General features: G+C 34.2%; 1 protein-coding gene across 2 annotated transcripts in view; it reads left to right on the top strand.

The window, feature by feature from the left end:
- The window catches only part of IL1RAPL1 (interleukin 1 receptor accessory protein like 1), a 1,316,763-nt gene that overhangs the window by 1,259,728 nt on the left and 43,716 nt on the right, over positions 1–13,319 (top strand). For both annotated transcript variants that reach the window (XM_012448862.2, XM_012448863.2), the window contains exon 7: positions 12,587–12,719. In XM_012448862.2, coding sequence (XP_012304285.1) covers positions 12,587–12,719 — 133 coding nt within the window. The remainder of the gene's footprint in view (positions 1–12,586; positions 12,720–13,319) is intronic.

Here is a 13,319-nt window from a genome sequence, read left to right as displayed (position 1 = left end):
TTTTTTCATATGTTTTTTGGCCGCATAAATGTCTTCTTCTGAAAATTTGTCTGTTCATATCCTTTGCCCACTTTTTGATGGGGTTGTTAACTTTTTTCTTGTAAATGTGTTTAAGTTCTTTGTAGATTCTGGATATTAGACCTTTGTCAGATGGGTAGATTGCAAAAATTTTCTCCCATTTTGTGGGTTGCCTGTTCACTCTAATGCTAGTTACTTTTGTTGTGCAGAACCTCTTTAGTTTAATTAGATCCCATTTGTCAATTTTGGCTTTTGTTGGAAATATTTTTGGTGTTTTAGTCATGAAGTCTTTGCCCATGCGTATGTCCTGAATGGTATTGCCTAGATTTTCTTCTAGGGATTTTATGATTTTGGGTTTTACATTTAAGTCTTTAATCCATCTGGAGTTAATTTTTGTGTAAGGTATAAGGAAGGGGTCCAGTTTCAGTTTTCTGCATATGGCTACCCAGTTTTTCTACCACCATTTATTAAACAGGGAATCCTTTCCCTATTGCTTGTTGCTAATTCTTATATTTGAAAAAAGGGGGATAAGGAGAGTGTTCATAAAATCTTTCAGTAATCCAACAAATGTCAGAGCCATATTAAGTGTGTATAAACATTGCTTAATTTAATGGTAGTGATAAGCAATGAAGCAGATATTATATTCCTTTATATAGATAATTTTCAGAAACATGTATTGTCATGACTCTTACACAGATACATTAATGAACACATGCTAAAACGTTTTTGCTCATGTGATATGAGGGGACCAAGCAGATGTTATGACCAGTTCCAAGGAAATATCAAAGCAGCAGAGTTACACAGATTAAATGAATGTCGAGATGAATTGTAAATGGAGACAAAATTGTTTTTTCCCCAGGTTACAGTGGGGATAGGAGAGGTGAGGCAATTAAATCACTATCAGACAGGACAAAATTTATACCCCTATCAGTGTCCTACATTTTACAGAGTCAAAATATAGTTCAAAGACAGTAAAAAAGCAAGAATCCAATAACCTGGAAGGGTGTGCCATAAACCAATGAGTGCTTTTCCAATGAAAGGTAATTTTCTACATAATTTTGCAAATATATATATATTTCTGTAGCTTGGATTGGGTTCTCAGTGACCCAGTTGTATATCCTACTTTCTTGTCTACAACAGCTACTTCTCTACTCACGACTGCCATTATTGTGAACCCTCTTTCTCTTTCCTCTTCTCCAGCCTCCCTGTCCTTGCTTCCTGCTTACAGGGCCTGCCCTAATATTTTTCAATTTTGTTGCTTTTCTGAGCCCCAGTTCCACTTTAAACAAATTCCAAGGTAAAAACAAATTCTTTTGGACAGTTAACTGTAGCCACTTGCATGAAAAATCACCTGAGGGTGCTTGTTAAAAATTCAAATCCCTGGAACTCTCCAGACTTGACTTTCTGAATCAAAATCTGGTAGAGGGGGTGGAGGCAAGTTTTTTGACAATAAATTTGGGACTCACTGACTTAAGTAAAATTAAAAAAAAAAATGTAACATCTAAGCCATATGACTCTAAGATAAATGACATTGTAGAATATATGGGAGTACAAAATAAACACTGATATGAAAGTTAGTGGAAATATGCAAGAAAAAGCAAGGTTAATGGTAGCGTTAGTAATTGCTAGTAATAACTTTCCCTAAAGTTCCTATTGCAATCTAGCACTAATTATTATCAAGTTGAATATCTGAAATATCAATCTATTAATTTATTAATGTCCATTCTAGATATTATGCTGTGAGTTTTAAAATTGTCTTTTCTTTTTAATCAAAAGCATACCCAGACACACATTAAATAAACACAAAAAATAAAAATTCAAAATCATTCTGTTGTAATTTTACTAATTATAAATTCAAATCTTTCAATCTTGAACATTTTTGTTATTTCTAGACTTCAATTTTAAGAAATTATTTTCCTCCACAGATTTATAAAATATATACTTTCTCCTAAATAGCATATTTGTTTTGTAGTAATATTTAACTCTAATAAATCCCATATTTATTTTGCTATATGAAACTAATTTTTGTTTTTAGAACATAATGCAATTCTGATAACTCATTGCCTGGAGTTAAATCTGGTACCATTTCTGAGCACTACAATTGATTTCAAAGAGCTATATCACTGCCTGCAGGACAAACATGATTTTTTTTTTCATTGTTTTAAAATATATTTTGCTCTTTGTTTAGACCAACAGCATAATGTCCAGATCTATCATCATTACACTTCTTTAGAATAGTTGTTGACAATATCCACCTACTTAAATTTCTAAATAAATACGGAATTATTTTGTTGAGTTCTACATCTCAGTGGACTTTTGTTAGCATTAGCATTACATCTAAAATATAACTTGGGAATGGATTTGTTTAATTGTTTGTTTATTGCTAGTATAAATAAGATCTCTTGTATTTTCTAATCAGTAGCTGTAGAAATCATGGATGATAATAATTTTTAAATATCATAGACCATAACTAGCTACAGTTTTCTTCTTAAGGCTGGCAAAGCTATGATAAACATCAATGTCTCTTAGAGAATAAGAAGATTTAAAAAAATAATAATTTTAAATCACATTAACTATAGCTAAACTGTAAGTACATTAAATTACTATAAATCATGTAGTTAAAAAAAATACCTCAAATTTGCCAGGTTTACCAACTTACCCCACTAAGGAAAATTGGCTTTATTCTGAATTGCCTTCATCAGTTATTTATTGCTGCAGGGTCACAATATGCTGAGATAGATGCTCTTACAATTTCATATTAGGCAGATAGTGTTTCACTCTAAAATTTCAAGCCTTGTGCCTGTAATCATAGATACTCAGGAGAGAGGAAGATCACTTGAGCCCAGGAGTTCAAGACCAGGCTGAGTAACATAGCAAGACCCCATTCCAAAAAAAAAAAAAAATTTTATAAGCAAGCTTTTAATAATTTTAGAATGTATGCCCTTAAGGCCCACATTTTCTCTTGGTTTTATTTTGCATATTCTGTCTCTTTTGAATTTCTTAAGGATATTTTTGTCTGGACCTAAAGTTCTATCCAAATATACTGAAAAAAATGGATAGCCCCTCCTTTGAGAATTACACATAGACTCCATTTGATTTATAGGACAGCAAGTCTTATTTTTTATATGATTATATTTTATTTTGTTTGAAATAACTTGAGCTACACAGAATTTTATATTTTGGAATACCAATACAACAGAATGTTATATCAAAAGGGCAAATTTTAAAATTTTACTAGCAAGTGATTACATCTTAGATTTGAATATTTGAAATAACTCTTTTTAAAAAGACAAAACATAGGGCTTTTTAAATTGGTTAAGTATACAATCAGATTATCTTCAAACAATGCTTTAATTGAAATTGATTCAATATATGAAGACTTTATTTGGCAATTTTCATATTTATGTACTTTCCAAATGTTTACTAATTGATCTGCTTGACAATATGTTCCTAAACTCTTATAAACTTTAATAATAATAATGTTTTTATCAACTTTTTAAAATATCTCATTGCTTTGTTATGTCCTATTGCATTAGTAAAACTTCTAAAACATTGTCATATGAAAATAATACTGGCTGGGTGTAGTGGCTCCTGACTGTAATCCCAACACTTAGGGAGGCCAAGGTGGGAGGATGGCTTGAACCCAGAAGTTTGAGACTAATCTAGGCAACATAGGGAGACCCTGTCTCTATTAAATAAAAAATTGGCTAGGCACACCAGCCTGGGTCACAAAACCAGACCCTGTCTCAAAAAATTAGCCAGGCATGGTTACACATGCCTGTAGTTCCAGCTACCCAGGAGGATTAGATGAGAGGATCACTCAAGCTTGGGAGGTTGAGGCTGCAATGAACCGTGATTGTGTCACTGCACTCCAGCCTGAGCAACAGAGTGACACTCTGTTTCAAAAAAAAAGAAAAAGAAAAGAATGCTGGTAGGCATTTCTATATACCAACAACATCCAAGCTGACTTCCAAATCAAGAATGCAATCCCATTAACAATAGCCACAAAGCATAAAATAAAATACCTAGAAATACAGCTAGCCAGGGGGGTGAAAGATCTCTACAACAAAAATTACCAAACACTGCTGAAAGAAATCCGTGATGACACAAACAAATGGAAAAACAATCCATGCTCATGGATAAAAATAACAAATATTGTTAAAACAGCCATACTGCCCAAAGCAATTTACAGATTCAGTACTATTCTAGTCAAACTATCAATGACAAGGAACTAGAAAAAAAAACTATTTTAAAATTAATATAGAACAAAAAAAGCCCTGAATATCCAAAGCAATACTAAGTAAAAAGAACAAAGCTGGAGGCATCACATTACCCCATTTCTATGTGTCTATATTTGTACCAGTACCATGTTGTTTTGGCTACTGTAGCTTTGTCGTATAACAACAACATGGTACTGGTACAAAAATAGACACATAGACCAATGGAATGGAATAGAAAGCTCGGAAATAAAGCCACACACTTATAACAACTTATCTTTGTTAAAGTTGACAGAAACAATCAATGAGGAAAGGACTATCTATTCAATAAATGGTGCTTAAATAACTGGCGAGCCATATGCAGAAAATTGAAACTGGAACCCTACCTTTCACCGTGTACAAGAATCAACTCAACATGGATTAAAGACCTAAATGTAAAGCCTAAAACTATAAAAACCCTGGAAGAAAACCTACAAAATATCATTCCAGACATAGGCCCTGGCAAAGATTTCATAACAAAGATGCCAAAAGCAATTGCAACAAAAACAAAAATTGACAAGTGGGACCTAGTGGAACTAAAGAGCTTCCACACAGCAAAAGAAACTATCAACAGAACCCCAAGGTCAGCAGACAATAGTAAGAATGAAGGACTATGTCTGAAATGGGACCCTGTTAAGACAGAGCTGTCACCAAAGAATCTATCATTCCAACCAAACAACCTGGGGCAATTTAGTCCTGAACTTCCAGTACTGTTGCCATGGTTTCTAGACAAAGACGATAGGGCTGCATTCCAATTATATCCTTCAGAATGACAGATAACTGAAAAATAGGAAATGAGGCAATAAAATCTCAGGTCACTCAGAAGAGATGTGATAGATACAAGTGACAGAGAAGTGAGAAATGCAAGTTTATGGTTGCCTAAAAAACACCTTTGTGGTTTAGAATGCAAATCACATATTTTGAAAATTCTCCAGATTTTCAATAGCAAATTTATCCACCAACCAGTTTATTATTCAAAGCCAGATATCTCTTGCTTAATAAGAATATTGTGAATAACACTTTAAGCTTAAAGAACTCACGAATTAAGAAAATTTAAGAAAAAAACTTCTTGAATGGTGAAAACTAAAAAATATCTCTCAAAGTTCAGTGATACTGCAAATAAAGCAATGCCATTTTTTTCTTTAAAAAAAAAAAAAAGAAACTATCAACAGAGTAAACAGACAACCTACAGAATTGGAGAAGATATTTTCAAACTATGCATCTGTCAAAGTTCTAATATCCACAATCTATAAGGTTTAAACAAATTAGCGAGCAAAAAACAACCCCATTTATAAGTGGGCAAAGGATATGAACAGGTACTTTTCAAAAGAAGACATACGTGCGACCACCAAACATATGCAAAAATGCTCAACATCACTAATAATTAGAGAAATGTAAATTAACCCACAATTAGACACCATCTCATGCCAGTCAGAATGACTATTATTAAAACGTCAAAAAATAACAGATGCTGGCAAGGTTGTGAAGAAAAGTGAACTCTTATATACTGCTGGTGGGAATGTAAATTAATTCAGCCACTGTGGAAAGCAGTTTGGTGATTTCTCAAAGAACTCAGAGCTACCATTGGACCCAGCATCCCATTATTGGGTATATACCCAAAAGAGTATAATTTTTATTTTTTACCGTAAAGACACATGCATGCATATATTCATTGCAGCACTATTCACAATAGCAGACATGGAATCAACCTAGATGTAATTCAATGGTAGACGAAATAAAGAAAATGTATATATACACCATGGAATATTATGCAGCCATCAAAAAGAATGAGATCATGTCCTTTGCAGCAACATGGATGGAGCTAGAGACCACTATTGTAAGTGAACTAATGAAGGGAAAGAAAACCAAATACCACATGTTCTCAGTTATAAGTGAAAGCTAAACATTGGGTACACATGAACACAGGTATACTTGAGGGTAGAGAGTGGAGGATAAAAGGAGGGTGAGGACGGAAATACTATCAGGTATTGTGCTTATAACCTGGATGATGAAATAATCTGTACACCAAATCCCCATGACATGTAATTTACCTATGTATAATAAACCTGCACATGTACCCCTGAAATGAAAATAGAAGTTTAAAAAATAAAATAAAATAATTCTTGTAGGCATATTTGTATTGAATTTAAAGGAGATGATACTGTGGGTTCCATTAAAATATGTTTACTTTTAAATATTTGAAATTAAATCTTCTCAGTATTTCCTAAGTAAGCCTCCAATAATTTATTTGGTTTCTGAAAATTGCCAAGTAAAAATATAGTCCGATTTTATAAATCATCATACATTTTATAAATCATTTTAGTGTTTATAACACAAAAGTAGGTAAATAAAAAGCATTTTAAGTATGATGTTGACAATTACATGCTATGATCCAATAGAAGCCTTTTAATCTTGATAATGTTTTTATAATTTTGAACAGTGATTAGCAAAATAGCTATATTTAATAAAGTTTGGTTTCATATGAATCTTAGGTACCACAAAGATATCCTACTTCACTCTCACTAGGATGGTTATAATCAAAACGACAGATACTAACAAGTGTTGACAAGCCTGTGGAGAAACTGGAGCCCTCATACATTACTGGTGGGAATGTAAAATGGCACAGCCACTTTGGAAATGAGTTTGTCATTTCTTCAAATATTTAAACATAAGATTCTCTTATGATCTAGCAACATCACTCCTAGGTACATACCCAAGTGAAATGAAAACATATGTTCACACAAAAACTTAGCAGCAGTATTCACAATAGCCAAAAAGTGGAAACAACCCCAATGTTAATCAGCTGATGAATGGATAAACAAAATCCACAAATGGGATGCATTCACACAATGAGGTGTCATTGATAGATACTATAACATGAATAAACCTTGAAAACATTAAACTAAGCGAAAGAAACCAGTTACAACAGGCAATATATTGTATGACTCCATTTATACCAGATGTCCATAGAGACAGAAAGTAGTAGATTCGTGGTTGCTAGGGGCTAAAATGGGGAGTGGCTGCCAATTGGTACAGGGTTCCTTTTTGGGGTGACAAAAGTGTCTCAAAACTGATCATGGTTCTGGTTGTACAATTCTGTGAATATACTGAAAACCATGGAATTGTACATTTTAAATGGGTAAATTCATGATATGTGAATTGTATCTCAGTAAAGCTATTAAAATATGCATACTTTGTATTTTAAAAATAATTTTATAGACAGTAGTTTCTGGTAAATGTTTAATAGTTGGCTCTCTAAATGCAGTTCTGCCATGAATATAGTTGATGTTTTTATTTTTATTAGCTAATAAAACAATGGAGGTGGATATCAGAACTTTACTCACTCATCAATGATATAAATGAGTTCTTTGCTGAATCAAATTTTAGTAGGAGAGTATTTTCTTCATATTTGTGCTATTCCCAATATGGCAGCTAAAGACATGACACATTTTTAATTTAACCTGCATTATTAACATTTTCCCCATCAATGTTTTAAATACAGACAGTCAGCAAAACAATAAATCATAGCCTGATTTGTAGCATTTGCCATTGTATGGGGTAAATACTCCTGCCATGGCCTTTTTCAAGCTACCAACATAATGTCATTAAACATACAATTGGGAAGAGACGTGCAGTCGTACACTATTATATAGTATTTCCACCATATGGATACTATAGTTGTAAATAATCTCAAAAGATGAATGAATGAATGGTAAAATGTAGCAATATCATTAGGAAGTTTTGAGGACCTATTATTTGTGTTTTTGATATTGTTTCTTTGTATTTCCATAATTTAAGTTTTAATGACTATGCTTAACAACCTGCTCACAGAATTTCTGAAAATGTAGTAACTGACCTTTGCAAGTTGGTATGGAATAATACCACTGATATAGTATCTGAATGAGGAGGCTCTGTACTTGCAATGTGAAGCCTACTTTCCATGATAAATTTGGCCTGTGGAGACATGTAGACATGTACCCTTTAATTAATGAAGCTTTTAGGAAAGGGAAACAATGTAAAATGAAAGTTCAAAAGATATTAAGCAGATTATTAATAAATTTGAAATCATGTATTGAGTTCTTAATATATTCAAGATGCTGTAATGGGTCCTAGTAATACGAAGGTAAATAAAGATATAATTTCTGTCTTTGGGGAATGCAGAGTCAAGTTACTGGGCTAGATATGTGGGCAAAGCAGATACTGAAAGGACAATATCATGATAAAACAGAAATATGTTCCAAAGTCTATGGAGAAAGAAGAGAAGGAGGGGAAAAATATTAAATGAGTATTTCTTGAAAGTGCAGGCCTGCATTTTGGAAGAGGTGCCATTTGAATTGGATTTAATGGATGGGAGTGTAATAGATAAAAATGAAAATTTAAAGCGAAGAATATAGTCTTAAATAAAAGCATGAGACTATAAAATGGAATATGAATGGGTGACTCCTAAAAGTCAAATGCTAAAAACCTGTTGTGTAATTAGCATGTCCTAGTTCATTGGTCCAAGGTACAAACACAGTCGCATCATTTATTACTTTCATAACTATTTGTCCTTTTTAATGCTTATTTGCCCTTATTTGGTGGACATGCATCCCTTATTCCTAAGCTCCACCCTGCCCCATGAATTTCTATCAATTCCTGGTTCTTATTCAGACTTAGAGGAAGGGATAATAGTCCTTCATTCCTGCTTTCATACACAAGGTGGTAATACACAGTTGGGTTCCAACATCACAGCTCTCTGACACAGGTACTTTTTCCAAATAAATGGTACCAGATGAACCCAGCTCTTCTCCACAACACTTAGGCCCCTCGTTAGACACTCAGGTGTGAGTTTGACCTCACCTGGCTTGCTCTCAGGATTGACTCTACTTGGCTCCTAATGCCTAGCCTGTGAGCAAAGCAATGCATAAGAAGGGAAGTGGTGACTTTGCTTAGCCACACAAATTTGTACAATTAAGAGGAACCACTGAAAAGCCTCTTCACAGAACAAAGCACTGCTCAAATTGACTTTCTGTTCTGCCTATATTGAGAAGCAACTAGCAGTTTCCAGATCTCTCTCTTTTTCTGTGTGGGGTGACACAATGAGATATAAATATATATAATAAAAATGAAAAAATATCTATTTTCTGTCTTAACAGGCTTCCTACTTAATGTCTGCTTTAAGAGTTTCCCTATTATCACATTGATAAAAAGCAGAGTGTTCTGTAGTTACTGCTACCACCTATGCTTTATCACTTTAAGAAATTATGTGGAAATAATCTGATCTTTGCAGTGCTTATTCCTTACGTGATCCCAGAGTATTGTAACATTCTTAATCCTTGATTCTGTCTCATCCAATCTCGTTTGAAAATACAGTAATACTGATCTCTTTAGAATAGAAATGTGATTACATCAGTCTCCTATTTGAACGCTTTCCCCAACTTCCCATTGCCCTGAAATGGAAGTCTTCAATATTCCACATGCCCTACATAGAACAGCACTGCTCCTGCTCTGGCCTCACCAGGTCTCTATTCTTCCCCTAATCTTCCCTCTACCTGTCCTTCATCTACACTTTAGCTTTAGCCCCTTCAAAAGTATTTTATTTCCCCCAAAATTCCCTGGCTTTTTCACACTCATGCTCTTTCCTCTCTGTCCAGAGTGTTTTTCTATTCTTCTCTCCACCCTCTTCTATTCCTTCCTTGAATTTCACTGTCTGACACACAGCAAGCCCAAATCAAGGCTGGTTAGAGTTCTCCCAGGTGTCCCCACAGCACTATAGATACACTTGGTACTGGAGACCCAGACAGGGTGAGGTAGTCAAAGAACAGGTGAACCAGGATGACTGAGAAAGCAAATTGCTTCTTACATGGGTGCAGGAGCCATTTTTTAGGTGTGGCAACACAAGGCCTGCAGGTAAAAGAAATGAATAATTATAAAATTATGAAAACAATAAATAAAAGTGAATAAAAATAAAGAGTTGATCTGGGAAAGAAAGGAGGGTGATGAGAGACAGTAATTCACGTTCCAATCAGGAGGTCAATTGGCCTCTCTGCTAAGGAATGTCAGATTCCTTACTTACTATTTATAAGGTCCCATATTTACTAAAATTGTAATGGAAAATTAGGCTATTTATGAGTTCCAGGCATTAAGTCCCACCTAAAAACTTAAACTTGGTCTTCTAAAAGACAGATGGTGTAAATTATTAATATATAGATTTTTAAAACTGTAATACATCTTGATTCCATTAGCATGTAATGTTAATCATCATAGTAGGTCATATTTTGAGACTTGTTATTGAATTCATGACTACCTTGGCACTATAACAGATAGTGCTGTTGCAAAAAAAAAATAGTGCTCTTATAAAAATGTAAACACAAAGAATATTTTTTTGAAATTGTTTTGTATTGTTGGTTGACACTTGCCTTAGAAACCTGCAATTGATTTCCAATCAATGAAATTGTCATTTATTCATTTTGTAATGAAAATATTCTCTAAAGGAGAGGGAATTTTATACTAAAATATTTCTGTACAAAAATTAATAATAAAGAAACCTCCTTGGAACCTCAGTTTGTCTCTTAAAAGTTTGTAGATATTTTCTGGACTTGCCTTATGGTCATCAGTGATAACTATTATATAAAAAATCTGGCTGGGCGTGGTGGCTCACGCCTGTAATCTCAGCGCTTTCGGAGGCCGAGGTGGGCAGATCATGAGGTCAGGAGTTCGAGACCAGCCTGGCCAACATGGTGAAACCCCGTCTCTACTAAAAATACAAAAATAAATTAGCCAGGAGTGGTGGTGCATGTCTGTCCCAGCTACTCCAGAGGCTGAGGCAGGAAAATTGCTTAAACCCGGTAGGCAGAGGTTTCAGTGAGCCAAGATCGCACCACTGCACTCCAGCCTGGGTGACAGAGCAAGACTCCATCTCAGTGGAAAAAAAAAAGATATCATACCATCTTAGAAATATTAGAAGAGCAATAATTTTTATGAATTATTCTTAAGCAATGAACGTAATTAATAGAATACAATTAATCTTATCCAAGAAAAATTTTGTCATTGTGAAACTTGTAGAATTAAGTTACACATACTCATGCTAGTTTAGAAAGAGTACATATAAGTGCATTCTGCTTTTCTCTGTGTTTATATTGTAGAATCTCTCATAAGCAAAATTTCAAGACATATTTACTATCAACTCATAGCTTAGCTCTGAGACTTCTAGTACTTAGGAACCTCTTCCTTGCTTCTTAGGGTGCCAGAGTTCTCAGGGCCCTCTGGCAACATTCTTAAGTATTTATGGTTACCATAAATTGAGAGTTTGCTTACTTCAAATGCCAGCGAAGGTGTTGCTTTTTCATTTTCAACCCTTCACGTGGTGACCATCCCTGGGAGTTTCTTTGCCTCAATACACACTTACAAGACCCCATCTTATCCCTTGATTTCAGGTTCCATTTAGCAGTAGCAAGGTCTTAATACTAGTATCTACTGTAATATTTCAGTTCTCTAATGCTGACTGAAGTTTGAGTAAACCAGGTGCTTGTAAAGTGGCATAAAATATCCAGAAATAAACTTTACCTTCTACAGGCATTAAATTTACTTCCACCTTTTAGACAGAGACTTCAATTTACCTTATTAAATAACTGACCAATCTGTATTCACCATTAAAACATTCTAAGTAGCATATTGAAATAAACTAATATTCACAGTAGTGTAATTGATTTTACCTGTAATGAAAATCCCAAATATTTATTATCATGATTTTTCATTTGTTTCTTAATGTGTTTTTCTACCAGAGTATGTGTTAGCTTCTTTAATTCAAATATTATTCTTTATAAATTAAAATTATTTTAATAGCATTCTCTTAGGATCTCAGATTTATGGTTCCTTTTTCTTTGGAGCCAAAGATTTTCTATTTCCCACATTCAAGACTGAGAAACACCTTCTATCTGCCCTGTAAAATCTTATGATTAGCAACATTATGTACCCTTTGATATCACGCTTTGAGAAGAGCACATCACCTCTGTGGTGTAATTCGCAATCATTCATGACCTCAATCTAATCATGAGGAAACATCAGGCAAACAGAATGGGAAAATGTTCTATACACATCTGACTAGTCCTCTTCAAAATTTTATAAGTAACTCACATTCCATTAAACAAGCCATGTTGTCGAAAGCACACATTCTATCAATTTGACAAAGATTGAAAATCTCTGAAAAATTATTCTTCTAGAAAGATATTTTATTAAATCAATGAAAAGTGATCAAAATGTTACCTGCCAGTTTGCTAAAATAAGAGTGAACAAATAGTTTTATAACACATTTCCATCACTTCTCTCTGCAGGTGACTCTGCTAATCTAACATGCAGAGCTTTCTTTGGATACAGCGGAGATGTCAGTCCTTTAATTTACTGGATGAAAGGAGAAAAGTTTATTGAAGATCTGGATGAAAATCGAGTTTGGGAAAGTGACATTAGGTAAATTTTTTTTTTCTTTTAACTTGTACAGTCAAGATTAACATTTACTCTGTTAGTGAATAGAAAGTAAGCTGAAAGGAAGTGTTTTATTTGTTTTACTATTATCATAATAAAATACTACTATATTTAATGACAAAGAAGCAAAACACTGTTAAGAGACTTACTATGGAATTGTAAAACATAAATGCCATTTGCAAATAATTTAAGAAAAAGAACAAGGATTGTTTCATTAAGCAATATACCAAGTGTGGCTGGGCGTGGTGGCTCTCGCCTGTAATCCCAACACTTTGGAAGGCCGAGGTGAGTGGATTGCTTGAGGCCAAGAGTTTGAGACTAGCCTGGCAAATATGGAGAAACGTTGTCTCTACTAAAAATACAAAAATTACCCGGGCATGGTGATGCATGCCTGTCATCCCAGCTACTCGGGTGGCTGAGGCACAAGAATCACTTGAACCTGAAAGACAGAGGCTACAGTGAGCCAAGAATGTGCCACTGCACTCCAGCCTGTGCAACAGAGTAAGACTCTGTCTCAAAAAAAAAAAAAAAAAAGAATATACTGAGTGTGAGATTAAAATACCATAAAATATAGACAATGTGTTA

Source organism: Aotus nancymaae, unplaced genomic scaffold, assembly GCF_030222135.1.
Source record: "Aotus nancymaae isolate 86718 unplaced genomic scaffold, 86718_ANA_hifiasm-v0.15.2.pri h1tg000058l, whole genome shotgun sequence".
NCBI classification, from domain to species: Eukaryota; Metazoa; Chordata; class Mammalia; order Primates; family Aotidae; genus Aotus; species Aotus nancymaae.
This window is presented reverse-complemented; position numbering and strand designations above follow the sequence as displayed.